The sequence below is a fragment of the Micropterus dolomieu genome, linkage group LG15 (assembly GCF_021292245.1).
Source record: "Micropterus dolomieu isolate WLL.071019.BEF.003 ecotype Adirondacks linkage group LG15, ASM2129224v1, whole genome shotgun sequence".
Classification (NCBI taxonomy): domain Eukaryota; kingdom Metazoa; phylum Chordata; class Actinopteri; order Centrarchiformes; family Centrarchidae; genus Micropterus; species Micropterus dolomieu.
Window position 1 is genome coordinate 3,445,578 of NC_060164.1, and position 26,909 is coordinate 3,472,486.

Consider the following 26,909-nt stretch of genomic DNA (forward strand, 5'->3'; position numbering starts at 1 on the left):
AAACTTGAGTTGTTTGGAAGGAACACACAACTCTATGTGTGGAGGAAAAAAGGGTACCAATATCAAAACCTCATCCCAACTGTGAAGTATGGTGGAGGGGTGATCATGGTTTGGGGCTGCTTCACTGCCTCAGGGCCTGGAAGGGGTTTCTGTCATCGACGGAAAAATAAATTCCAAAGTTTATCAAGAAATTTAGCAGGAGAATGTATGGCCATCTCTCTGCCAATTGAAGCTCGACAGAAGATGGGTGATGCAACAGGACAACGACCCAAAGCACAGAAGTAAATCAGCAACAGAATGGCATCAGCAGAAGAAAATATGCCTTCTGGAGTGGCCCAGTCAGAGTCCTGACCTCAACCCGATTGAGATGCTGTGGCTTCACCTCAAGAGAGTGATTCACACCAGACATCCAAAGATTATTGCCGAACTGGAACAGTTTTGTAAAGACGAATGGTCCAAAATTCCTCCTGACCGTTGTTCAGGTCTGATCTGCAACTCCAGGAAATGTTTGGTTGAGGTTATTGCTGCCAAAGGAGGGTCAACCAGTTATTAAATCCAAGTGCAACGCCGCACACTGCCGCAACGTAATGTTCAACGTGACACACACCCGTGACCCGCACACACCATCTGTCTCTTGATTTAAGTAAGAGTTAGAATAGTGGTATAATGTGTGTTTTCCTCTGCCGTTGTTGCTGGAGTCATCTGCTGCATTGGCTGCAGTGGTCTGTGTGACTGCGGGACCAGAAGCGCGAGTTTCCTCCGCCGCCACTTGTGGAGCTCCTCCAAAACGTTTTAGCACATTTTCGATCCACCATCAATTTTCCTAACACTGCCAATATTCGAAATCTACAGTTTATATCTCGCCTCAAAAATTCTCAGAAGTGGATTTCGTGATGAAATAACGTATGAAAATTGTAAAATATAAAACTTTCTGTTGCTGGCCTCTGTCTAGCGTGCAATGATGATGCAGTGAATAGTGACGATTCTCTCTGACCAATCAGTGGTCTGCAGTGTTGTCACGTCACATTTTAGTATCTCAGCCTCAGCTCGCTTGGAACCTCAATGGAGGTGATACGAATAAAATTACCAGGTAACAGGTACAACTTTAGACTTTAACAATAGAAAACCAAAAAAGGTTGAGTTGAGGCCAGTGGAGCTGGTCCCATGGAGTGGATGAATCCAAAATCAGACATGTCTAAATACTTTTTTTGGGAGCAAGATATGTTTGTACACCAGTGTTAGCCAGTAATGCGTTACTGTATTATTACTTTTACCGCAACTAGTAGTGTAAGGATTACTATTTCCAAAACAGTAATATTATTACAGTTACAATACAAGTAATGCTGCGTTACTGTATTACTAAAACGATGTTTTGTTGTCCTTGACTTGAATGCATGAAGCAAAGAACAGTCAGGGGAAAAGTTGTCCATGTAAACTTTGCGTAATCAGCAAAAAGCTTTAAACCAGAAAGAAACTCCTGCCGTTACTGCCAGTGATGCATGCACTCGTTGGGAGAGATAGGTGTTGAGCAACCTTTTGTTTTGTGTGTACAATGTGTGTGTTTTTTTAAAATTTATATAGTATTTTAGCATCAAAGTTTGAGAGGCTGCAGCGTTTTCAGTTTGGCTGACTGATCGAGTAAAGTGGATTCATTTCAGAAATGAGCTGAACAGGTTGTCCGTCAATGTTCACAAGATTTAATAGAAGGTTTAAGTCCTGTGTTTGGATTTTTGCTAGTGGGTGAATCTCTACATTTGAATCACAGCTTGTGCCTTAAAGTTCTTCTGTGTGCGCTGAATAAACCGCCAAGCAGAGGGATGGGGATTCATTTGCGCTTTATTTAGTTTATGTACAATGAAGCTTCATCACACGAGCCTTCTCAAAAACTGTACAACATCCCTCACATACACAAAAAGAAACAAACACTATCTTGCCCAGCTGAAAGCCGTGGTGGGCAGTCATAGTGTAAGTGCAGTTTCAAAGGTTAGGGATGGGGGAGGGTGGGGCAGAAGCATGTGATTTAGAGTTCAGTGGAAGAGCACATAGTAACAGCAGCAGCAGCAGCAGCAGTGCTTCTCACACCAAAAGAGAAGTTTACAGAGTGAACTCCTCCCAGTTTCTCATTGGTCCCCAAAAACCCTCATGTGAAATACCAGACATATGGGCACACAGACTACACATTTCTAAAGAGAAAAGAAGAGAAATCACAGACATAGGGATAGGCTTCGATTATCAGCTTTCCTACAAAAATACAGTATTGCACAAAAATCTGGATATACAACTGCGAGAGATTGACAAGCATAGCAGCCAGTAAGCCAATATCTACATGAGCAACCCATTTATTACACACAAAAGAACAGGAAATGATGTGCCTTTCCTTTCTCTGGGTCTTGGTTATTACCTATATTGTCCCATTAGCTTGGGCGAGACCTTTTGGAGTTACACAACATTAAATAAAAAATCTGCCTTCTGCTAACTCGCACTTAGCTGGTGTTCAAAGCATTTTGGGTGATGTCTTGTCATTTTCGTAATTGCTGAATCTACCATCAGCTTGTTTTTGTACTTCAAGCAAGAAAATCTAAAGGTGTCTCAAGAAAATTGTAACCCAAGCCCTAAACCTGTGGTGCAAACCCCCTGTAATGGTCATTCAGACCGTGAGGAAACAATATGATACTGCATATAGGCACAGAATTATAGGCTTTATAGACTATTTTGCAGGTATCTTGAACTTCTGTAAGTAGGTAATCAGTATGCAAGCTCATCACCCACATTTCCACTTGATCTGCAAGTGCTGTGTTCCTATGACTGCTGAAACTTGCTAAAATGACTGAAAAACAACTTTGAGAGAGCTTGAAAGTTTCTTTAAGTGAGGTGGGAGATAAAAGGCCTGTGTGTGACCGTCTCCAGTGTTGGTAAGTTTGGAAACCATTCATTTAATACATACTTAGGCCTTAACCCTACTTTTTCCAAAACACCTATCAAAAACCCCTCAGAGAATGTATATAAAGGTGTTAGGCTGCGTTCAGACCGCCATCAGCACAGTGTGAAAACATGCAGCTCCCTTATTAATTTGAATGAGGGTACTCTGGAAGCCAAGCGGGGGTGCCAACGCAGGGTCTCTATCGTGAAACGCCTCCACTTTTGCCTCAGTGCAATGCAGTTTCAACTGGCAAGGCGCTGCAGAGGCCAATCAAAAACTGCAAATGTACATTCCTGGTAGATTACTATGTACTGTGAACATTATATTTCTACTGTTACCCTTATAATTGTCGAGGCAAAAGATTGCTTCTGTGATAAAAGAAAAAATCCTTCCTTGTAACATTTACCACTGTGCAGTGTTTTAGTGTCTGATGAGCATTTAAACCCATTGATCTATAACCTCAATAGGACTTACGGGATCGTGATTCATCATCTAATTTTTTTAAACGCAGGGCTGTTTTTGGTCTGAACGCCTACTTACTTTCAATCGAACGTGGTTTCCTTTAATGGAGTTTTCCCAGTATGCTTGTTGAATGTCACAATTCTGAAAGAAACCAAAACCTGCTGACTGCTGTTGATATGATTAGAAAGAAATCTGTGAGGTGAAACTGATTGGCAATATAACCATCAGAATAACGAAAGAAACGGACAACGCCACCAAAATATATTAAGAACATTTTCAGTGTTTTAGTGTATATTTTTCCTTTCCAAACACTTATTTTCCTGTGGCTCTCTAGGGGTGTAAATGATAAGATGAACAGCATAGCTTTTTGAAGCTGTAGCTTTAACAGGCTACATTAATGCTTGATGATGGAAATGGGGGAAGAGAGGGCCAAACTGCTGATACACAAAACACAGAAAGGGCTTAACATACATTCATTTGTGTATGAAAACAACTCATGAAGGCAAATGATCTGCACTAAATCACATCATGACTTTCTGAAGCATGGAAACACGCACACGCATTTAAGCAGTTAAATAAATTTCAACATCTTGAGAGCCCCTGGTCAACATTCATTCAGAGATCAATCAAAAAAAGTCAATTACATGCTTTTCTCATGTTGCACCCATGAAAGTTTTGATCAGTTTGCAATGTGCTATAGTTGAGTTTTAGAAATTGGTGGAATGTTCAGAACAAAACGTGACTGGGAAAGACAATGAAATTATAAAAATTATAACCCAGAACAATTATCTTCTCCTTACATGGCCCCATAGTCAAACATGTTTGGCCTAACCATTACAAATAAATACATCAAAAGAAAGGGGCAGATTATTAGATACCACCAATAATTGTACAGACATTGAAATCCCAAGAGCTCTGACTGGAGCCAAAATCCAAATATGTTACAGAAAAAAAAAGAGGCTCAAAACAAAAGATATATATGACCGTTTGCAGGGTCTTTACAGGGATGCAGTATTCACACTGTTCACCTTCATATTGTTACTCACAGCAAACAAATGTTGAGCAATTATTTCCTCTCCAAAGTTAAGATGATTCAGAACAGTAGACCACAGAAATGTGCACATTTTATAAAGTCCTTATGTCAACGCAGTTACAGACAATAAGCAAACTGAATTAAATGCTTACAATAACATGTTGGAGCCACAGAAAAACATAACTGGAAGATAAACATGCAGCACTACTGAGGCCAGATAATAGCGTAGCTCACAAGCTTCCCTTTAAACCAAGATGGAAACGACATTACATTGTGCAAAACAAAACATCACTTATAGGTTCAACTCTAAGGGAGGAAATTCCTTTACCCATCCTTTCTTTTTCACATAAAAATAAAAAACATGTGAATCAAACACTGGACCCAACATCCCCGATATTTCAAATGAACTTCTGCAATCTTAAAAAACAATCTTTTTGGTGGGAGGCCCAGCCCAAAGCACTTGTTCCTCATCTCTCTCTTTTGTAGTCTTATTTAGTGGAGTGCCTCCACACAGATCTGCTCCTCAGTAATGTCATCCAGCAGCTGCACCTCCACAGGGCTGCATGTATCACTGTCATAGACCTCTGTCACCATCAGGGCCTCTTCCTCCAGCCCTTCTCCTTTGCCCTTAAAGCCTTGCTGCTCTGAAGGAGAGGTGCTCTCCACAGACTCCAGGTCTTCAATGCCTGCCCGGTAATGGATCATTAGCAGGGTGAGCGCTTGAAGTCTCTCCCCAGACTTGGCCAAGGCAGTACTAATTAGGGCTTTGCGTCGGGCATCTGTGGCCTCCCTCTCCTCCATTAGGAGGGCGTTATTGTGCTCCAGCTCCTGGTCAATTTCCTGTTGAAGCTTATCCAGCATCAACTCCAGCTTCTGGGAGCGCTCATCTGTGGGCAGCCCCCGGTACAAGTCACGACCTATCTCCTTCACAGCAATGAACACACTGTCATCCAACCCACCTTCCTTGCGTACAAGTTTACTGCTGCCACAGCTGCTGCCAGGTTGCTTTGAGGGGCTGGCACCACTGGTATAGGTCTCAGTATCACTGCTTTCATTGTCTGAAGTGTTTGGGGTATGCTTCGGTGAGGGTTCCACCACTCCAGGCCCCACATCAGCCACCTGTTCAACCAGCCGAGTCTTGGGCACCTGGCGGAGGTTAAGCAGGCGGGAGCTGGTGTTGATGATATGGCGCGTTAGGCCAGTAGTAGCCCGGTTTATAGTGGATTTGGCTTCAGGGTCAGCTCCACGACGTTCAGTTGCTGCCACACAGAAGGGATTCTCAGCAAGGCACTTGTCCTGACACTTCTTGTGGCAAACGTAGGAACAGATCATACACTGAGATGCCGCCTTGGTCCAAACCTTCTTCTTGCAATATTCACACCAGGTGGGGTTCTGGAACTGGGTGTCCTGGAAGTTGTGACGAACTTCAACTAATTGCATGGTGCTGTAGGCCAGATCATCACGCGGTGCTGAGGGGATATGCTCCCTCTCTCTCTCCCTTAGATCCTCGTCATGGAGACTCCCCTGTCGCTCTCTTTCTGCCAGCCCCCCAGGATACTCTAACTCACCCTCAGCTAAGTAACAGAAGTTCAGAGTGACATCTCCGTAACACAACTTCTCATTGAAGCCCTTGTGGGTGCTGAGGCTGCGTAGCGCGGTGCGGCTGACGTTTGCTCTAGGCTCTGGAGGCCCCAATCTAAAGGTGCTCTGGAACTCTGCTGAAGATGTGGCCATACATTCCAGGGCTACATGCTCCAGCTGGAGGCTGACATGACCCAGGCACAACAAACTGCCAAGCTTAAAGGGATCTTTGCACCACAGGGCCACATTAAGGTACTTCTGATTGCTTTCCACTTCAAAGACCACAGAGGCCTTGGCCCAGTGTGCTGTCTGGTTACGAAACATAGTCTCTGGGGATTCCCAGAAGGAGTGGTCCTCCAGACTGTCCCGTGTGCTGCAGGAGCTCTCTAAAGCTTTGTCCTTTGCTTGATCGGCTTTGCTGCTGCTGGACACAGTAGAAGGGACTGCCAGGTCATCACTGGACTCTGCTGGCTTGGTAGACTGCTTCGCCTCAACCTGTTTGACACATGTCTTCTCAGTGCAAGCCTTGTCTTCATTGGCTCCAATGAGAGGAGCTTTTTCTGGAGATTTTTCAGAAGCGCTGATGATGGTATTTGTGGTAGGAGCAACAGGGGCATTAGTGGTTGTAACAGAATCAATGCCTTCCAAAACGCTGGTTTCTGAGGAGGTTGAAGTCAACCTTATCTGAGGTCTTGGTGGCACTGGGGGGCGAGAAGGAGGCGGCGGCGGGGGGGCAGTGGGGCGTTGCAGACCCTCCCCTGGATCACTACTGGTCTTATGTGGTGAGGGCTTTGGTGATTCTTTGGGCTGGGGCTTTAGTGGTGACTGGAGACCCACTAAGTTTAACTTGCGGTTGAGGATAGGTGATATGGAACCAAGGGGCTTAGAGGCCAAGGTGGCCACAGTCCTTTTGGGGCTTTGGTTTACTGTAAGAAAGGAATCATCCTTAGTGTCACTGGTATTTGTGGCACTTATGTTAGGGCCACCAGTCTGGCTAGGTCTGGAGTCCACAATCAACTCTTCAAATTCAGAGTCCATGTCTTTGCTGTCGGATATGTCAGAAAGGGTGGTGATGGGGGCTGGGTCTTCCTCATAACCCCCTGGCTGCGAAATAAAACCAGTTTCCTCTAGCGGCCCAAACCCTTCTTGAAGCGTTCCCAGGCTTCCAAAAGAGGTAGTCTGGTGACGAACTGGTCTCTCATAAAGTACCACCACCCTGTCTCCAGCCTGCTTCAACAGTTTGGGCACTTGAACCGAAGATGTCACTTTAATACCTGTCAACAGAAACAAGAACAGGAAATGGGATCTCGTCAGTAGTGCAAAGATCTGAATGAAAACATTCAAAAATGTTTTGCTAATTAAGAACGGGTTAAGTAACACATCTTAACCTCCGATGGCAATCAGGCGATCACCCTTCTGCAGGTCTGCCAAGGCTGCAGGGGAGTTGGGTGTGACCGTCTCAATGCTGACGTGCACTGCATCACCGTCGCTGGCAGGGATGTGTCTGAACGTCATCCCCACACTGCCACATGGCCCCTTGATAACCTCCGTCTGATGCATACATGCAACAAGAGAAAACCGAACAATGAAGACAAGCATTGATTTAGAGGTTTTAACTTATACTTAATATAGTGGTAGCACTGTAGTGTACAAGAACACAATTCATTCATTAAAGATATTTAACCTCCCTTTTCAGTACAAAGCAGCAAATATTTTACTCTTAAAAGGGAGATTAAGTGATTCTGCAGAAGGATTGCTGATATTTGAACTGCCAAACAAATACAGCGTTCCCTTCAGTGTTCCTTCAGAAGCTCCATCCCCAAGATTTCAAATCTTAGAGGTTTCTCCAGCGTAGATACTCCTTCGCTCTTGCCTGGTCATATAACTTTCTTCTCTGTTTATACTCTTCAGACATTTTCCTCTTTGGCTGTTTCTCTGCCATCTCTCCTTCTTCACAGTGCCTGGAGTCCAGCACTTTCCAATGTTTTATTTCAGAGCACACACAAAATAAAAAGCCAGCAAACAGTGGGGAAATATTCTCTGAATTTAACAATAAGTATATTGGATTACAATCTCTAACTATCCCTTTAACTTAATTTTTCAAGCTTCCATGTCTTAATGTTTATGAATAACACTATGGATATCACATTAAAAGAAAAGATTTGAGTCATTTATATTTCTCTCCATCAACTAAATAAATACATTACTTGTTCTACATTAACCTTACACCATGGCTCACTAAAATAAATAAAGATTTAAAAGCCTGTAGGTGATCATTCAGGTATGTGTGTGCGTGTGTGCGTGCGTGTCTCCGCAGCTAATCTCGCATACTACTGGACCCATCAGTCTAATATTTTTTGTTGCCTCTCGTGGCTGCAGTAATTCCAGAACCAATTTTATTGACTGTTCTGTTTTACACCGCCAGTCAAGTAATAACATATTTACTAGAGGACAATTCACAATGCATTTATTGCAACAATACTTTTATTGTGAATTGTCGCCATAAATAATTGCACATACATTTAAACATTTCTATATGCATACTTACATCAAATTCATTGATTTTGGATATATTTTAGTATTATTGAATTGTTGAAATATTATTCACCACACACTCTCCGATGACAAAATGTGCTTAAATTGTAAAACACAGAATTCAGAAAAATTAACAAGGAAAACACGGGAAAAAAAATCAAAAGGAATCTGGGAAAAAATTTAACGCTGATTTCATAGGGTCCTAAAATGATATGCCGTCTCTACAAAACAATAGGAATGACAATAAACTGACAAGTAGACAAATGCTTGAAGTGCAACACTGACATCTGCCTCCAACACTCTGATGAGAGAGAGGGTAGCAATTCTGTGGCAGAAGAGAGAGCTACAATTAAACCCCCACCCGCCTTAATAACAGCCACCTCACACAGTCCAAGTCATATATCCCACAACACACCTGTTGTGATGCGGAGGTGACCTGCTTTACGCCTGACAGGTCGTCTATCAAATGACAGCACTTGTACAGTAGCAACACATTCACGACTCCTACGCTGATGATCATGGTTGTATGTAAACCCAATTTTAACTGTAATTGGTCGAAATTGTCAGCTTACTGGCGGCAGATATGGCGGAATTTTTCTGGGTACAGAGAAAGGGCTAAATGAGGAGGAAGAGAAAGGATGAAGACTGTACAGGTGTCCTGGTTTAAAAGGCAGAAACCGTGTGTAGACAGAGACAAATGACTGCAATTTCCCCTGCTGTCATTTGTTACAGTTCTGTTGGAAGGCAGTGATTGAGGTAGGGCTAGCTTTAAATAAGCAGATGATCTATACAAGCTGGCGGGAGTTGACTCAAGGCTGACATACGGTCTTCATCCATTCTAATGGTAGCCTAGTTAGTAAACAACCAAGACACTAGGCTTCACTAAAACTATACTCCATCTATACCTATACTGACAATAACATACAGCTCACTCTGTAAGTACCGAGCTGAGTGCAGGAAACAAAAAAATGTTTGACCAAATGATGCTGCAGTGTTACGGTTATAAGATAAAGCAAACTGGAAATGAGAGAAAACATGACAAATATTTTCACTAAGGTGGAACATATTGTAACCTAAGGTCACAAGGGGTTGAGTATGGCAGAAACTTTGCCAAAGTTTAGTGAGATCTGATCATTAGCATAATTGATGCAAACAAACCGCTATATAACATATTCAGCTCCAAGACTACAAAAATACTTCAAGTCCTGTTGTCGGAAATCAGTAAATGAAAGCAGAAAAATTTTAGCAGTGTCAGTATTAGTGGACCCAGAGCAGTCCCTCACTGTGACAGAAATAAGAAGAACAGCGTAACATGAAGTTAGATACGAAAAAATTACTTTAAAAAAAGCGATTCCCAAAGTGTGATGGGTGCGCGACAGGAAAAATGGAATGGTGGTGTAGTAGTGCGATAACTACAATTAATTTTTGTGGAATTTGTCATGAAAAAAAACCCCCTGAAATAAAACTTTTCTTTATAAATTTAATTTTAAATTAAAAACATTAGTAGAAGGGTTGCCTAAAAAGTTTGGGAACCGCTGCTATAGCAGATGACGTTAGATGGATGAGAGAATATTATACAGTTGGTGATGTCACACTGTTGGGAGGAGAATAGTACTTAAAAGACCTAACTTAGATGTCTTTTGAAGAATGAGGAGAGGAAGCTAGCGAAGCGTTGAGAGTGTGAGTAAAGATCATTAGTACTGCACTGATATTAATGATGTTTTAGTAACAGTGCTCATTCATTCAGCAGCGGTGAGTCGCCGCATATATGTGGAACATGTCTCTGTTATGTGCACGTCAACATTAATATATCAATTAACATTTACGTAGATAATTGATTTTTGACATCTGTGAATCAAAAAAAATACCCACCTTTAATAGTTGAGCATATTTACAGAACAAACCTTGCCAGTGAACTATGAGGGCAAAAAAACAAAACCCAAAAACAAAATAATCGTTCATAAATCGTGGTAATCGAAGTCAAATGTTCAGTTAATGTGATTTTAGGTCAAATGGTCCAGCCCTATGCTGAACAGAATATTAATTTTGCAGTTTATTTTGAAAATGTAATTTAATTAGATGGTTGATTTTGGTAACATTTATTCTTCAGATTAATTCAGAGTAATTCATCATCATCATCATCATCATCATCATTAGGTCTGTGTTTTTCCCCCTGTAGAGAAAGGCAGACTGTTTGTACATTACAGTACTGGACCAATAAATAAAATTCCAATACGAGAAAACTGGTGAGTCTTCCTAAATCACTTTTACGTGCCACTTAACAACAAATATGTTCATATGAGCGGCTCCTAGATACACACTGTCTCCAATATATTAATTAAGGCTTTATATGTTATATTTTCTGATATTTTAAGGACTTGTGAATACCCTTTCCTTGCTAAGAGTTTCTGCATCACCATTTGAGGTGTTTATGTGTGTGTGTGTCTCGAGGTTTAATCTGATCTGGTCATGTTACAGCTCTTCCATGAAGACTATAACTACATTGCAGAGGCAACATGCTGCTGTGGGGGAGAATGTGGAGGCTAAAGGCCAATTCTGCTTCACATCACACAATGACCATTACTTAGTGTGTAGGTAGGTTCTGTTGACTCTGAGTCTCAAGGCTGTATAAAACAACAGGAGAGGCAAAATCACAGGCATAGAAAGACTCAAAACATCATAATCAAACAGATCAAATCAAGAGAAAAACTGTGCACAATCTCGCTTTGTTTTAAAGATAACCTGGTTTAAAGTGACCATCATTTAAAGCGACCACCAACCTATGACATAGGCCTTCTCTCCATCTATTCACCATATACTGTAAAAACATTGAAACATTGTCACTGTTTCTGCACCACAGTCCATTATAAACCACATAACAGATGAAGTTTAGACAAACATTGACAAGGGAAACATTTTAATTCTCTCTGTGATTATTATTATTATCCTCACCAAAACTGACCCGCCAGCAATAATATCTAGCCCGAACACCATAGTAATGGCTTCTAATATTATGCCTGATATTCTCATTCACCATCTAATGGTTGAAAATATTGATCTGATGCAAAACTTATTTGCAGACCCCTGCTGTATATTATTACTACTTCTTTTTCTTTAAACGCGCGTATTCAACATAGTGATGAGTGTCTGCACTGCCTGAATTCTACCAGAAGTAGAACAAGAAGAACGTAGTGACAAAACGCGCTCTGTATCGCTGTTTGTCTGTTTTCAGCTACTGTAGAAACATGACCGTACAACGTGGCGACGTCCATGGACGGGGGGAGGGTGCCCGTGGTTATGTAGTTATAAATGGCTCATTCTAAGGTAATAAAAACATAATGGTTTATTATGTAAGGTCTTTACACACCACTGAAAACATAGTAATGGATCTTTTATTCCATTTCTGTCACTAGATCCTCAGAAATATTACACACTAAACCTGTGATTTCTTCAAGCATTATAAAGAATGGGACCACGTCTGGAAAACACTTTACAAATCATCTAAATCAGTGAAGAACAAAATAATGAATAAAAAATTTGTGCAAATAAAATATTTCACCCCTGTTTGATTGCATGGGTGTATCTGCCTCTGATCTTTGTTGGCACTGCAAACAAATTCGTTATGGGCAACAAAGTAAAAACCTTCTGGCAAAACTAGACAAATCCGTGGAAAGCACAAATAGTGGGAATGTCCCTTTTAGACACACACACCGCTAATATATGCACAGACACTCGTATATACCTTATTATATGTCAGTGCACACAAAACTCAAGTGATAAGTAGCAATAGCAGTTTATCAAGGGTTTATCATGGTCCTACTTAAACCTAATAGGGACCCCTTACCATGTAGAGGATATCCCCCCTTGTCACTGCTCAACTCGTGACCAGCACACACTGGAATCTGATATTGGCCACATTAAACTCTAAAATACATCTGGATCTGAGCAATAAATTGGAAGCCTGCGGTGTGAACATACTCCAAGATATTCAAATTAGCTTACCTGCACCAAGCATTCCACAGTCAAAGTCACTCAGATCACATTTCTTCTCCATTCTTGACATGTGGCCTGAACAACACCTGAACCTTCTGACCAAGTCTGCATGTTTTTTTGCATTGCACTGTTGCACTCAACATCAGAATAACCAATATTTACTCTCAGCTATATGGGTGAAATTATAACTTTAAACTAAACACAATCTGAATTGAACATACACAGCACGTTGTAGTTAAGAGGCTTCACACTTTGCCACCATCCTTTAAATGTGAAATTAATACACTTGCTCAATAAGACAATCTTCACAATTAGTAAAATGTGTAAACCACACACACAAGTACAAAGACAACATGCAGTTTCAATAATCACACTGGAACGTGTGATTTATGGTGTAGACCAAAAAACTAAATTCTCCCAAGCAATATTTATAATCTTATATTTTGTTACCAACCAGAGCGGCTGATTGTCCTACTTATTTATCCACCACACATTTTACTAGCATTTGGCACATAGCGGGTGGTCACTTCAGATCCTGATGCCAACGCTGAGTGAGTCAGCTTCCACTTGGCTACCTAAGGTTCACATACAGACTTTCAAAGCAGTGATATTGTGCCCTCTGAGTAAGACCTGCAGAAAGGTGAGTGAAGTGCTGAATATTACTAATTAGAGTTGCTGTGTGTAAACAGCTGCACCACTGGCTGTAATGTTGCCATTGTGCCAACTATAGATTTACAAAGTAGAGCATACGAGTCCATTCTGCTGAAGTGCAAATAGCGGCAATGTCCCATTTACACACAATATAATATAACTAATATATGCACAGTCACAGACACTTGTATGTACCTAATTATATGTCAGTGCACACAAACCTCCAGTGACTGCTGCTCTCCAGCAGCAGAACGGGTTTCAAACATAGAAAGCTAAAGGTTTTCTCCTATTTTAGGGGTAGCTGCTCTTTTAGTTTCTAATATATTGTCCAAGGCTAAGGCCAGGAATGAGTTAAATGTACAATGTGTAAGACTTGAAACTACTCTCCCCCACATGAAAACTCACCGTTTGTACAACTTTTAATAATCAGTGGCATTAGAGTAGACAGCAAAAATCTGAAGTCGGTCAGACTAATTCTAGGAGGAGCGCGTAAATCATCCAAAAATGATCTTTGCTCCAAAATCGCTCCAAGAGGCTTTTTGGTACGTCTGGACATGATACATGTGCCACAGAAATTTCATACATGTAGGTCAAACTCACAAGTTTTACAGCATGGCTTCATCAATGTGTTATGGGTTTTCTTTTGAAGTTGATATGTCCAACCTGCTAGGAGTAGTACATTACAGCATAAAACGTGTCATTTCCTGTTGCCAGCAGGTGGCGCTATGACTTTGAGTGAATATTGGCATATAGAGGTGTTCAGGGCGCAACTCTTATTATACATGTAAAATTTGATGCAGATGTGAGCATGCAGACTTAAGTTTTAACAATTTCCTGTTTCATGGCGAATAAACCTTTTTTCGACAGCGCACCACGGGCAAAGTGGTCAACTGGTAAAACCGTTTGACCAACTTTTAATCCAAAATGGCCGACTTCCTGTTGGGTTTAGGCAATAGCTCCAGGAGGCTTTTTTGTATGTCTGTCTCGGGCCCTAATAACCGCTCTTGAATCATAGTGAAAATCATCAAACTAGGGTTGAGCCAGTGATTCAAACCCCAAACCAGACTACAGCATACTTTTAGATTAAATAGTTTGTAACTGTTTGGCTGTTGAGGTGCTGGAGTTTATGAAATAATTCCCCATTCCAAGTCTTGTTTACAGTGATGATTTTATTTGGTGGAGGAAGGCAAATGTGAAAAATCCAAAAACACTTTAATAAGGAAGTAAGCTATGAATCCTATCTCCCCTGACTTTCCTGAGAGAAAATAGCTGTTTGGTGCTTCTCCAAATTGCACAGTCTAATTGTTGTGTAGAGGAGCTTTCTCTCAGGGCTGAGCAGCAGTGACTGGAGTAACCTTGTTAACATTGACTACGACAACATGGTTGTCTCTCAGCAGTAAAGACGGACAAAAACAACCTTGAACTGGCCAGATGTAAATGGAGCAATTCACCATCTATTTCAGCAAACCCACTCTGTTTTATCTGCACTGCCAGAGAGAACAAATGAAAGGTTAATATGTTCAAATGGCAGCTATCACTACCTTAAAGTTCTCTCTTACCTCCAGGACCGAAACCCAGACAAGTGTCCCTTTGATCTCCTGAATGAAACCCTCATTGTGATAGAAGACATCTCTTACAAGTTCTGTTTCACTTGGCCATATCATGGGCTTCCTCCCACAAAAAATGACTCACAGAAATTAAATATGAAAGAGATGCTGTGTTGTCTGGGTTTTTTCACGCTTGTTTTTCAGTTAATGCAACACTATGTAATTCCTCAGGTCTGTAAAACTTTGAATTATTTTAATTTGTACATGGAAAGTAACTGTAACATGTCACCGTAACATGTAATGGCGCCGCCTCGTCACGCTCCTTAGCAACATTTGCAGAAACTGGTTGCAATGCTTTATATATCCACCGGGAGGAGCGGTGACACTGTTTTGTAAGACACTGATTGTTGTTTTTATGCTTTAATTTAAGATATAGATTAGTTTAGATATCTTCTGTGCCATAGAAGCTCCGAGATGTGTTACTCCAGCGGGACCAAATGTTACTAGCCAATTAAACGTCGTTATCAGTCGTCATCCGGAGCATAGCCTATAGATTTAGATTTTAGAAGGTAATGTTTTAATGTACTGTCAAAGACAGGTGATGTAGAGTGAGAAAAATCCTCTTAGTGATACCGAGAACCGGTTCCGTATTGGTACCAGTTCTTCTACGACCGGTACCTAACGCAACCCGATGAAATTATTTTAGCTGTGTCAAAAACCAGTGTGGGGTCGACCTTGCAGACACTCCCTGGTCTCTCATTTATCTTGCTCCTGATTCTGTGCCACTGTTTCCCTGACAGTTCTGGAAATATTTGGGACACCTAGGACCGAGTCATGTCCTTTATGTTTAAGTCCCGCTCCAGATCACCCTCTTTACCCAGCTCTGCCATACCTCGAATGGTACAAGAGCGTTCCACAGAAAACACTCTGGGGAGACGTCTGCCGAGGGAACTGGATCTGAAGTAAGAAGGCTAGGGTGGCAGACACTGATGCAGGATTCAGGGGCTGTGTTTGCACTTAATGGGCCATCATCTATCATTCTAATGCTTCAGACTAGGCCTGCACGATAACATTGTTCAATATTGCAATGACAATATGACTTGCAATAAATAAATACTGCAGTGTGCATATCTATGTCAGCCTGGCTGCCTTTAAATTGAGAACTGGATTAAAATTGAATATTTTAAATATAACTAAATATTGTTTCAAGAGCAGCAACAGTAACCCCATCATCTCGCACTGGAAAGTAATCTAAAATGTCATTAAAATAGATGAAGTAATAAAATAGAAATTTAGAAAGAATGAAGAACTCATACATCAGTCAGTATCAGTCCTTCCTCCTCCTCTTCCTCCTGGTTTGTTAGCCAGCTGCTGAATTTACAAGAATTTGCCAAATTTTACAGTGCATGGAAAGCTAAGCTAATAGCAGAGCTAACATGCTGTACTTGTAAAACAAAGTGTGTGGGTGTGTGACACAATGTTTTTACTAGAATAAGACTAAGACTAGACAAGATTGGGTTCATGAGATTGAGACGAGATTTTAACACTATTTTTAAGAATTTTAAGCATCAATTTATGGTGGAAATATTTTCTTTCATGTAAAGGCAAACACAAAATTCAGCTGACAGGTGCCAATTCAAAATCTAAAACTAACAGAATACCTTTAAACTTTGATTAACAGCCAGGACCTTATTTGCTAAAATCACTGAATTGACCCTGCCTATATTTGGGACAGGCATTTACTTCCTCTTAAACAAAACTGAAATAGACTACTATGAAACAGTTTATTTATTTCAAACAGAATATTACTTGTATAAAACTTATCCAATAATATCAAAGAGAGAGCGATGGGACAGGATTCACAACTTGGATTAATTTTCATGAAAAGCTGTTTTGATTCTTTTGATCAGTGGCTAAAGGAATATAAATTAAGGAACGGACACATTCGGACTTAACAAGTGCTTAAATGGTAACAGGAGTCGACACTTTTTTTTTCTTTTCATCTCTTGTACCATGCATGTTACACCAGTAAATCTATAAGAATTAGACTTTGGCTCGTTGTTTCCGTTAAATGAACTGAACGACTGAATTGTGGCGAATCTAACTGATCGTGCAGCATGTCCATACTGACATATTGATCATACATTTACACAATAATATTTGTATTAACGATCTGAGCAGCTTAGAAGGGCGACCCGTGGGGTTTAAGGGGTTTTGTACATCCAAAGAACTATAAAAACCAGACCAGGCGTTTAATGGAGACCTGCGTTTATTTGTCAAGATCTGTTCCCAGGCCAGTAAACGTGAACTCTGCTATTTATTGAAGTTTTACGGTACAATGCATTCAGGCTCTCAGGCATTCTGTGCTGCTTTCACATATGTTTCTCTGTAGATCAACTTTTCACATGTAATATTTCTGCTGAGTCAGCACACAAAGAGGCGTGATTTACTCTTCCATCCTCTTTAAATGTTATTGTGGCACCTTTTCGCCTCAATGATAAATTAATTCATTTTAATTCAGTTATAAACTTCTGGACTCATTCCTTTGTTTCAGCAGGTTTTCTACACATTCAGAATTTCTCCCACATATCTGTGTTCTCTAACATGTCCAGAAAAAAGTCAGAATATTACGAGACATCATCATTTGAATTCATAATATGCCCTATACGCTTCTGTGCATTACGTTATTGCTCTGCTGGTAATATCCCTATCAGACTGTTTGACCGACACAGTTAAGGACTGCATGTTGCATGTCAAACTGAAACTAACTGGAACAGCTGTGATCAGGCAGAAACCTCACCACAAATCCACATACAGTACATGTTAACTTCAGCAGCTCAGATAAAGTGCAGCTCAGTCTTAAACAGAGCAACGTTGTGCCTCAGTTTTTACAATAATAATAATACTACATTTTATTTGTGGGCGCCTTTCATAGCATTCAAGGACACCTTACAGATTAAAACAGTTAAAATACATTTCAAGGAGGCAATACAATAAAATAAATCTAAACAAGACACAATTTAAAGATTAAGATAAAATAGAACAGAGAAAAACAATTTAAAAATGCAGTTCATCGTGAAGCCAGTGGAAGGTGGAATTATGAGGGGTAGGCCTTTGGAAATAAGTGGGTTTTGAGCAAAGTTTTAAAGGAGGATAGGGACTCTGTCGTACGGATGAATAGAGGGAGGGAGTTCCAAAGGTGAGGTGCACAATAGCTGAAGGCTCTGAACCCCATTGTGGACATGCAGGCAGAAGAAATGGAAAGTAGTGAGGAAGAAGAGGATCGGAGAGTTCGAGATGGGGTGTAGGGCTGAAGGAGTTCAGAGAGATAAGGAGAAGCAAGATTATGGAGTGCTTTGAAGGTGAGAAGAAGAACTTTAAAATCAATACGGTATTTAACAGGAAGCCAGTGCAGTTGTTTTAGAAGTGGAGTAATGTATTCAGAGACTGGGGCTCTGTGATAGTACGGGCAGCAGAGTTTTGGACCAGTTGGAGTTTATGAATGAACTTGTGAGATAGACCAGAGAGAAGGGAGTTACAGTAATCAATACAGGTGATTGACGGTGTGTAAGTGGGAATAAGCAGACCGGGTAAGATTATTGATGTGTTTTTCAAAAGAAAGTGTGCTGTCGAGGATGACACCAAGACTCTTGACGTGGGGGGAGGAGGGGACAGTGGAATTGTCAATGAGGAGAGCGAAATTTGGACATTTTGCTAGGGTGGATTTGGAGCCAACAAGGAGAATTTCAGTTTTATCACTGTTAAGTTTGAGGAAGTTTTGAGTGAGCAGTCAGTTAGGGAAGATGGTGGGAGCATATATGTAGGTTTGGTGGAGCTGGGTGTCATCAGTGTAGCAGTGAAATTGGATATTATATTTCCTGAGAATAGAACCAAGGGAAAGTAAATAAATTATAAAAAGGAAGGGCCCCAGGACTGATCCCTGGGGAACACCACTGGTGACTGGGGAGGGTTGTGATTGAAAATTTTTAAGTTGTACAAACTGAGTGCAGCCAGACAGGTATGATGTGAACCAGTAAGAAGACCAGAATCAGCAGCCACTAGTAGGTCATTGGTGACCTTGATTAGGGCTGTTTCTGTGCTGTGGAGAGGCCGAAAACCAGATTGAAACTGTTCATAGAGGTTATTGTTGATGAGATGATTATGGACCTGCGCAGCAACAGATTGGTCTTTAATTATTTAGTTTTTAGATGTTTATATTGCAAAACTCCACCAGCTAATTTATCCCTCATCACAACTGTCTGGACACACAGCGCTACAGCGGCTACATTTACTATAATGGCGTACGCAGGTGTCGCATCAGCTGGGGAGGAGTTGAAAAGCTCCGCGAGTCGACGCTATCGGTTATACATTATACAAATTATACATTCGTTTTTTAACTGCGTGAGAAAATTAATGTGTGGTGTGACAGCATGTGAAAAATGTAAATTGGCAAATACTTTAAATCAGGAGAATGAGTAAACACCGTTAACAATATGATTAGACATATTGATCATATTGGTAATGCGATCAAGCTGGGAGTTGAAAGGACTTCGGTTCAGAGTTGCAATTCTGAGTGGCTACCACTGTAGGTAAGAAAACGTCTAGAAAGTCTAAAAGTCTAGTGAAATTCTATATTTTTCTTCTCATCAACAAATCCCACGTGCAGACCCAAACCAACAATGTATCTACTAACAAGTATTCCACTTCATTGTTGTCCAGAAACTATTAAACCCATCAGTCAGCCTCACTGCTGTACTGAGTAACATGTTTCTTCACCACCATAAACACACACACACACACACACACACAGTGGTTTATTTGGACTCAATTTCACATACACCGTCCTGCTGCCCCAAAGACTTCCTAGACCACCACATGTGGATTCATCCGCCGTGGAAAATAGTCCCGAATAAATGCACTATTTCCACCTGTCTGACTTATGTTTATTTTAAAGTGACTAGTTGTTTTAAGAAATGAGTGAGCTATTTTTTATTTTATTTTTTTTAAACTACACGCTTGTAAGCTGTTGTTTTAAAATCATGGAATTTGTTTTGTTTTCTAGGGACCACAAATGTTAGCACATCATTTTAATGGCAATCAATCCAATAACTGATGAAAAAGTCCAGTCTAGACCAAAATGGTGGAGTGACCAACGCTGCCATCCCTAGAGAAGTGCTGCTAGCATGACTAAAAAAAACCCAACCTAGCTAATCCGAGCAGAAAGCCAACAGAAAACATAATGCTGCTACTTCCATATTAGATTTATGGCTTTTTAAATGTTATAACTGAAACTCAAATCTAAAGAGAAGCAGCTGTTCAACTTGCCTGGATGACTAGATTTTAGCCCCTGTCAACAAGAGAAAAATAAGGTGCTGCAACCTTCACCGCTGGTGAAAAATCTTCTACCTATTTGAATCAGAGAGCTGCTGTAGCATTTACTCAGAAATGGTGAAACAACTGAAATTGAGTGTAGAATAAAGAAGCACTGTGGGACTGACAGATGAATGGCTATATATTTGTAATTTAAAACAAGTCACACGACTACATCATGTTTTATTCAAACGTTTTCATCAAAGTGCCGCATATGGTTTTAATATTGATGACTTGACAGAAATAATAAATGACTAGAGAATATAATCTACAGCAGCTTGCTGGGAGTAATTTATCCACCAACTGTAATTAACAGTGTGCTGCGTCAAAATTTAGTAAGTTTAAGAGAAAGCCAATTTATGTGTACCTGTTTGGATTTGTAAGTTTAACATTTAACAACCTGACTTGTGCACATATATCTGAGTAGAACTGGTTATTCTGGGATTGGTCAGAGGTTTGTGTGCGCTGAAAGCAGTCAACAGAGAGAGGCGGCTAGCTGCAGGCGGGTCTGAAACCCTGGCTTGACTAATAGTTCGGATGGAGCAGCATCTCCTGTTGCTTGGCTGAACATCCCTCTGCTCTCCAGCAGTCCTGGGAGGGTACGTGGGAGATGGAGAGGTGGGGGTTGAGCAAATCCTTTTCCTTGTCACTGCGCTGCTTGGTAATTTAATCTAATACCACATGTCAGATCGATTTGTGTATGGTTATAGGGTACAAGTCGCTGCGAGGCAAGTGCGCAGCAATTCCCTGCCACATCCAATTAGCAGCCTGGTGGTGATGGGGGGCTGAGGGGTGGGGTGAATGGCCAGTAGCTGCTCAGGTGTTTACGTGAGCACTTATTAGGCTGGTTAACAGTGATGCACTCATATTCTGCAGTACGTGTTCTCAGACACAACATCACAGACAAGTTACAGTATGAAGTCTGCATTGGAACATTTAAAGTGTCTTTCCTTCAAAACTATACCTAACACATCAGTGCGGTAAAGAAATCCAGTGAGCCCAGGAGTACTTTTCTAAAAAAGGTCACTGCTCCATCTAAGGGGGACAATAAACAATACTATGAAAAAAAGGAATGATATTGAAATCCATTTTGGCCATATTTTATTGACAATAATGTTTTTGATTACTCTAAATAAATAAGAGCTTAAGGTGATCACAAAAGTACAAACCTTAGATTGACCAGGGCTTAACTATGCCACTGACAAATATTATCAGTATTTTACTGCGAAGTCACCTTCAAAGAACATCTGTGTATACAAAAAAACCAGAGTGAGATAATACATTACTGAGATACTTCACTGAGAAAATTTATTTAAAAAACAGCTGATTCCTCAGTTCTGAGCTGAAGACACCATATATCATCCAAACTGAACCCGTTGACAGCCCTCTCTCACAGGCTGCTGAGCTAATGACACTTTAGCTGACAGTTTCACAGACTGAACTGTAATATTCCAGAGGTCCTGAAAAGTATAACTGAGGGATTCCAACTATTTTTTTAAATCCACTAGCGCTAGTTCCCAGTCAGTACTTAACTGCTATCAAGCTAGAACATATGGGGCCAGAAAATGACATGAGCATTCAGCTAATGCTACATGTTTTAAAGCCAGTGGGGCTGGAAAATGATAGTCTTAGTCAGCTAACACTGGCTAGTTTATGACCAGACAGCCTCAAAACTCTGTCAGTGTTTTTGAATGGCAAAAACAGACTGTCTTTGCTATTTCTTAAAATATCAGAACAATACAAAGTGTGAATTCTTCTTTGGCTGTGCACGCAGACAGCAGCTTGTGTTGCACATTTACCAGATAACAGCCAACAGTTTCTTTGTAGTTTGGTTTAGTTTAAACTCACTGAATTGGCTATGCTAATAAAATCTAAAAAACAAAACAAAAAAATACACACAAAAAACAGAAGCCTGCAAACAGCATTTATCCTGACCTTGTTGTTATTGTGGAAAGTTATGTTAAGCAGAGCTGCAGTGATGTGACATTTTATGTCATTGCTGCATGGCACACTCTGGATTAAAGCAAGGCTGGAAGATAATATAATAAAATGTAATATCATTCGAATCGATAATTATCACGATAAATATCAAATCATTGTGTCTTTCAAGTTTTAACGCTAATTTTTGCTCCTAAGTGAAAGTGAAAGAAACCAGATGGTTAGTTGTGGCTTTATACACTTAACACTTATAATATCTGAGGTAGAACCCTCAAAACAATTGACCCTTTGCTAAGCCCCGCCCCCCTTAGTTACTGTTGCTAAGTCCGACAACCTGTCGGCGCTGCCATTGTCTATTACTGCACTCCCCGAAGAAATATTGTCAAATTTGTTGGAAAAAGTGATCTCAGAAAGAAGCAGACAGTTTTGCAGTTGCATTATACAAGATAGAAGCTAAAGTCTACCGATCACACAGTACAAGTGAACCACCGCATCGCCCGACGACGGAGACAAAAGACAAGGATATTAAGAATCAACACTGTTCCTGTAAAGCTGGGTAGGCCCCTATTCATTATTACAATCATTAAAAAGCAGAACAGTAGGGCTTTATTATGTTACATTCAGTAGGAAGTTAGCTAGCGTTAGCTAACTAACATTACATTAGGAACAATACACAGCCGACAGTTTCTGGATTTGTTTTAGATTTTTGGGAAAAATACGGCAGAAGAAAGCTAGAAACCGACTCTTTTTGCATTAGAGTCAATGGAGCGCAGGCAAGAAAGTGTTGGACCTCAGTTAGAACAAGGACTATACAGTGCTGTGATTGGCCAGCTGGCGTGGCTTAGCGAAGGGTCAATTATGATGAAATCTTTTTTCAATTAACATGCATGAGTAATAAAAAAATAAATATCTTAATAGAAAAATTAAATGCTAATTAGTTTGTGATTAAATGACTTAAATCAAACATGTATTGAATGTTATAGGAGAAAAATTTATCACGATAATTATCATTATTGTTTTAATGCCCAGCCCTAGATCAATCTCTCCAAAAGAAACAGAATACTAACCTACAATGGGGTAGCCGGAATCAATAAAAAGACATTAATGACTTTAGGCATCCCATTTGTGACACCATCATTACTCACAGATGCTCTTTTGCCATTTGTGATTAACTCAGTGTCATAAAAATTTTCATATACAATATAGCTGTGGATGGCATGTCTTTCTTTGGTAAAATCACTGTAAAGTTTAGTTTTACACTTGTGTTTAGTGTGTGACTCAATCTGAATTTTCAAGTTGCTTTTTTATCATAGGAAGCAGGATTCAAAAGCACTGAGTACAAAGGAGTTGTTATGGAGACATGGGCAAACAAAAAGGTGCCTAATTTGCACATGTATGGACAACAACAGTGGTTTGGTCGCCCACACAGTCCCTTTCTGTAACACTGTCATTGTCCTGGCATTAAAAAATAATGATCTGTCATGAGTGTTACATCATCTGAGCTTAATAAATAATAACTCAATTCTAAACTACTACAACTGGTTCAGAAAAGAGTAAGACACCATTTCCCTTGTTATCAGGTTGGCATTTCAGTCTTTCCTCTCCTTTGAACACCAATGCTCGTCTGTCATGCAGACACGGTGCCTATCTCCCTCCCCAGTGAGCTCACCAGGTGCTTTAGAAGCTGGGATTTCCAAAGTCTAATTTTGCTTCTTGGAACCTATAAGGAGTGATCTGACCACTTGACCACGTAACATTTACTTATCATTCATTTAACATTTGCACAGTTTCAGTCTATAGGTAAAGAGGCTACAGGTCCTGGCGTCATTAACATCTCGTCTCTGCTGGCCCTTTCAACTCCTATTAAAAAACAGCTATTCAAAACAGCCGACTCCCACAAACCCTTGTCCCTCAGTGAGCCAGGGAGGAAGAGCACAACAAAAATAAATGCTTTTATTTCATTTAGCTCTGCTGCTGTACAATACATTCTATATAATATCATTTTTGTTAAGCAGAAGTAGAAACAGCAAATGTACTAAGTGGTTACCATCACTCTAAATAACACTGACATAGAAGAAAAACAGACAAGCCTACGTTATGTCAGTTGTCAGATCCTTCTAGATAAAAACAAGGGGCATTCAGAATCAATTTGTAAATCAAGATACTGTATTATTTCCGGGTTACCCAAACGTTACAGGGAGTTTGATAAACAATGAATTTACTGTGTGGCTTACACTGCTGGATGCTGGTGCATAATCAAAAGGTCAAACGTCAGACTAATCAAACAAGGTGTACGTGATACTGAAATGTTTGGGAACATTTTATTTTTCAAGTTGATAATTTCCTATGAACTTTGGTACCAAGTGCAGGAAAGAAATAGAGCCAGTGCTTAATTTATTAACACTTCCATTTTAAATAACAATTTATCTTCAGGGAAACCTACAGTATCTTTTAGTCACTGCATAGCAGGTCAGCTGAATATGTAACAATATCAAATTTGTCTAAAACAAATGCTACAAAATGTTTTTAATTTAAAATACTGTAATACTGTATTCTGTACATAAAAACATATTTTACAGTAAACTGAATATACACTGAAGGCTAAAATCATCAAGCTCCAAGAAGAATTCCAAGAATATAAATAACAGGGACTTAATTCAGGAAGAATATTCACCTAAACATTTAATTTATACTAAGTCAAAAACTGTATTTGGACCTCTAGAGGGAAACACATGTTTGACAGCTTCAGTGATCAAGTATCCCTGGCTCAGAATCTGACTAATTACAAATCAGTGTGGGCGTTCTTTGCAGTAATGAGAACCATTTTGACACTGAAATTGATCATATATTTTCTAATGAGAGACCCTGCCTATAGATCAGAAAAAAACCCTGCAAATGAAAACAGCAAGAAATCTGTAATATGGCTGTGGCTCTGTCTGTCATGCACCTAGCGGCTGGTTTATTTAGTTTCCTCTGAGGTGAATTGATCCATAGAGGAAGCGATTAGAAACAAACAGCTTGTGGGACCAACATCTCATGTCTTTAATCTACTTTCTTCTGCACGGCCAGCCGTTGTCAAACTGAATTAGAACAGGCCATTTAATTGACATGGCAAGGCGGAAATGGATGATGAATGTGTCAACCACCAAAAGTCAGTGTCTTCGTTACAAAAAATGGCAAAGGTGATAGGCTCCCTTAGGTACTATTTGATTATGTGCTAGATGTGCATATTGATGTGACAAACAATGCTGTTCTAGCCTGGTCTTTATTGAAGGAGAGACAGAGGATAATCACATTGTCTAGTTTCCAGATCTAAAGACCTATATAGAGCGTCAGACTATTACAGACAGAACGGATTTGACTTTCAGCAGCGGTTTAAACATGTAAACTGTAAGGACAATCTGTGATTTTTCAAAGCTTTCTATCTTGCAACACTGATGCATTGAGCAGTTTGATATATTTTATGAAATGAAAAAAAAAGGGTCAAACTTTGATATGCACATGAACATATAAAAATACAATCACCAAGTTAACATTAACTCCAGATGAAAATTAATCTGTACGGCTAAATCTAGCTCATTTACATTTTGGACAAGTCCTTGTGTTCATTAATGTGCACTGTCCCTAAACAAACAAACATATTTATTTTCCCCAAAGTACTGTATACTATATGCACCAATATCACTAGCCAGCCCTAGTTATTTATGAATTTATATTTGTTGAATGTATATTTGTATATTTGTCAAATTAAAATTAGTATTTAATTTGCTGGATTATCCTAAAACATATATTTCTCTTTGTTATTTTATTCATTAGCAGTTTCTCAATTGATTTTTCAGAACATTTACTGCATGCTAATATGTCTATATAAAATTTATACTGTAATATACTGTGATAGATTATGTTATCTGTATTGCCCACTCCTACTTGTACACCGAAAAAACCTGAATGGAATGTGAACGCATGGCCTGCCTGGTGCCTCAAGTGCTAGATGACTCATTGTTGTAGAGTGTGTGCGTGTGTGTGAGCCTGTCTTTCATCGGGTGTCCAGGACAGATTAAAGACACAAAGACGCCCTGAGTGGAACATCAAACAACCACTGTGATGGGGGTGTGTGTGTGTGTGTGTGTTGGTGCGTACATCAGAGATGCTAAAATCACCTGCATTAAATTGCCTGTTCTTCCTCTACGAGCCCGGCGTGTGCTGTGTGTCTGTTTGAAGTGGATATCGACTACAGTGTGAGAGGCTAAGTACAGAAAAAGGATAAGGAATAGTGCCATGGTTGATCTTGGTCTTGGGTGACAACTGTGACAACATTCTTGCATATACACACACATATACACACATACATACATACAGTGGGGGAAATAAGTATTTGACCCCTTGCTGATTTTGCAGGTTTGCCCACTTACAAAGAATGCAACAATCTACAATTTTAATCATATGTACATTCTAACAGTGAAAGACAGAATCCCAAAGAAAATTCCAGAAAATCACATCATATGAATTTATTAAAATTGATAACCATCTGATGAGGAAAAACAAGTATATGACCCCCTACCAAACAGCAAGTATTCTGGCTCCTACAAGCCAGTTAGTCTTTCTTTAAGACACAGCCCCAATCCCAACCAATTATCTACATCAAATACACCTGCCTCACCTCGTTTCCTGTATAAAAGACACCTGTCAACACCCAAACAACCAGCATCCAACATCACCACCATGGGCAAGACCAAAGAGCTTTCTACGGACATCAGGGACAAGATTGTTGATCTGCACAAGGCTGGGATGGGCTACAAGAGAATCGGAAAGCAACTTGGAGAGAAAAGATCAACTGTCGGTGCAGTTATCAGGAAATGGAAGAAGCACCACACCACCG

The 26,909-nt window shown here is 40.1% G+C and overlaps 1 protein-coding gene across 1 annotated transcript in view; it reads right to left on the reverse strand.

Moving 5' to 3' along the window:
• Nucleotides 1–1,818: 1,818 nt before the first annotated feature.
• pdzd8 (PDZ domain containing 8) overlaps nucleotides 1,819–26,909 on the reverse strand; it is a 58,961-nt gene continuing 33,870 nt past the window's right edge. The window contains exons 4-5 of the mRNA XM_046070740.1: nucleotides 7,385–7,547; nucleotides 1,819–7,270 (exon numbers count right to left, since the gene is read on the reverse strand). Coding sequence (XP_045926696.1) covers nucleotides 4,908–7,270; nucleotides 7,385–7,547 — 2,526 coding nt within the window. The 3' untranslated portion in view covers nucleotides 1,819–4,907. The remainder of the gene's footprint in view (nucleotides 7,271–7,384; nucleotides 7,548–26,909) is intronic.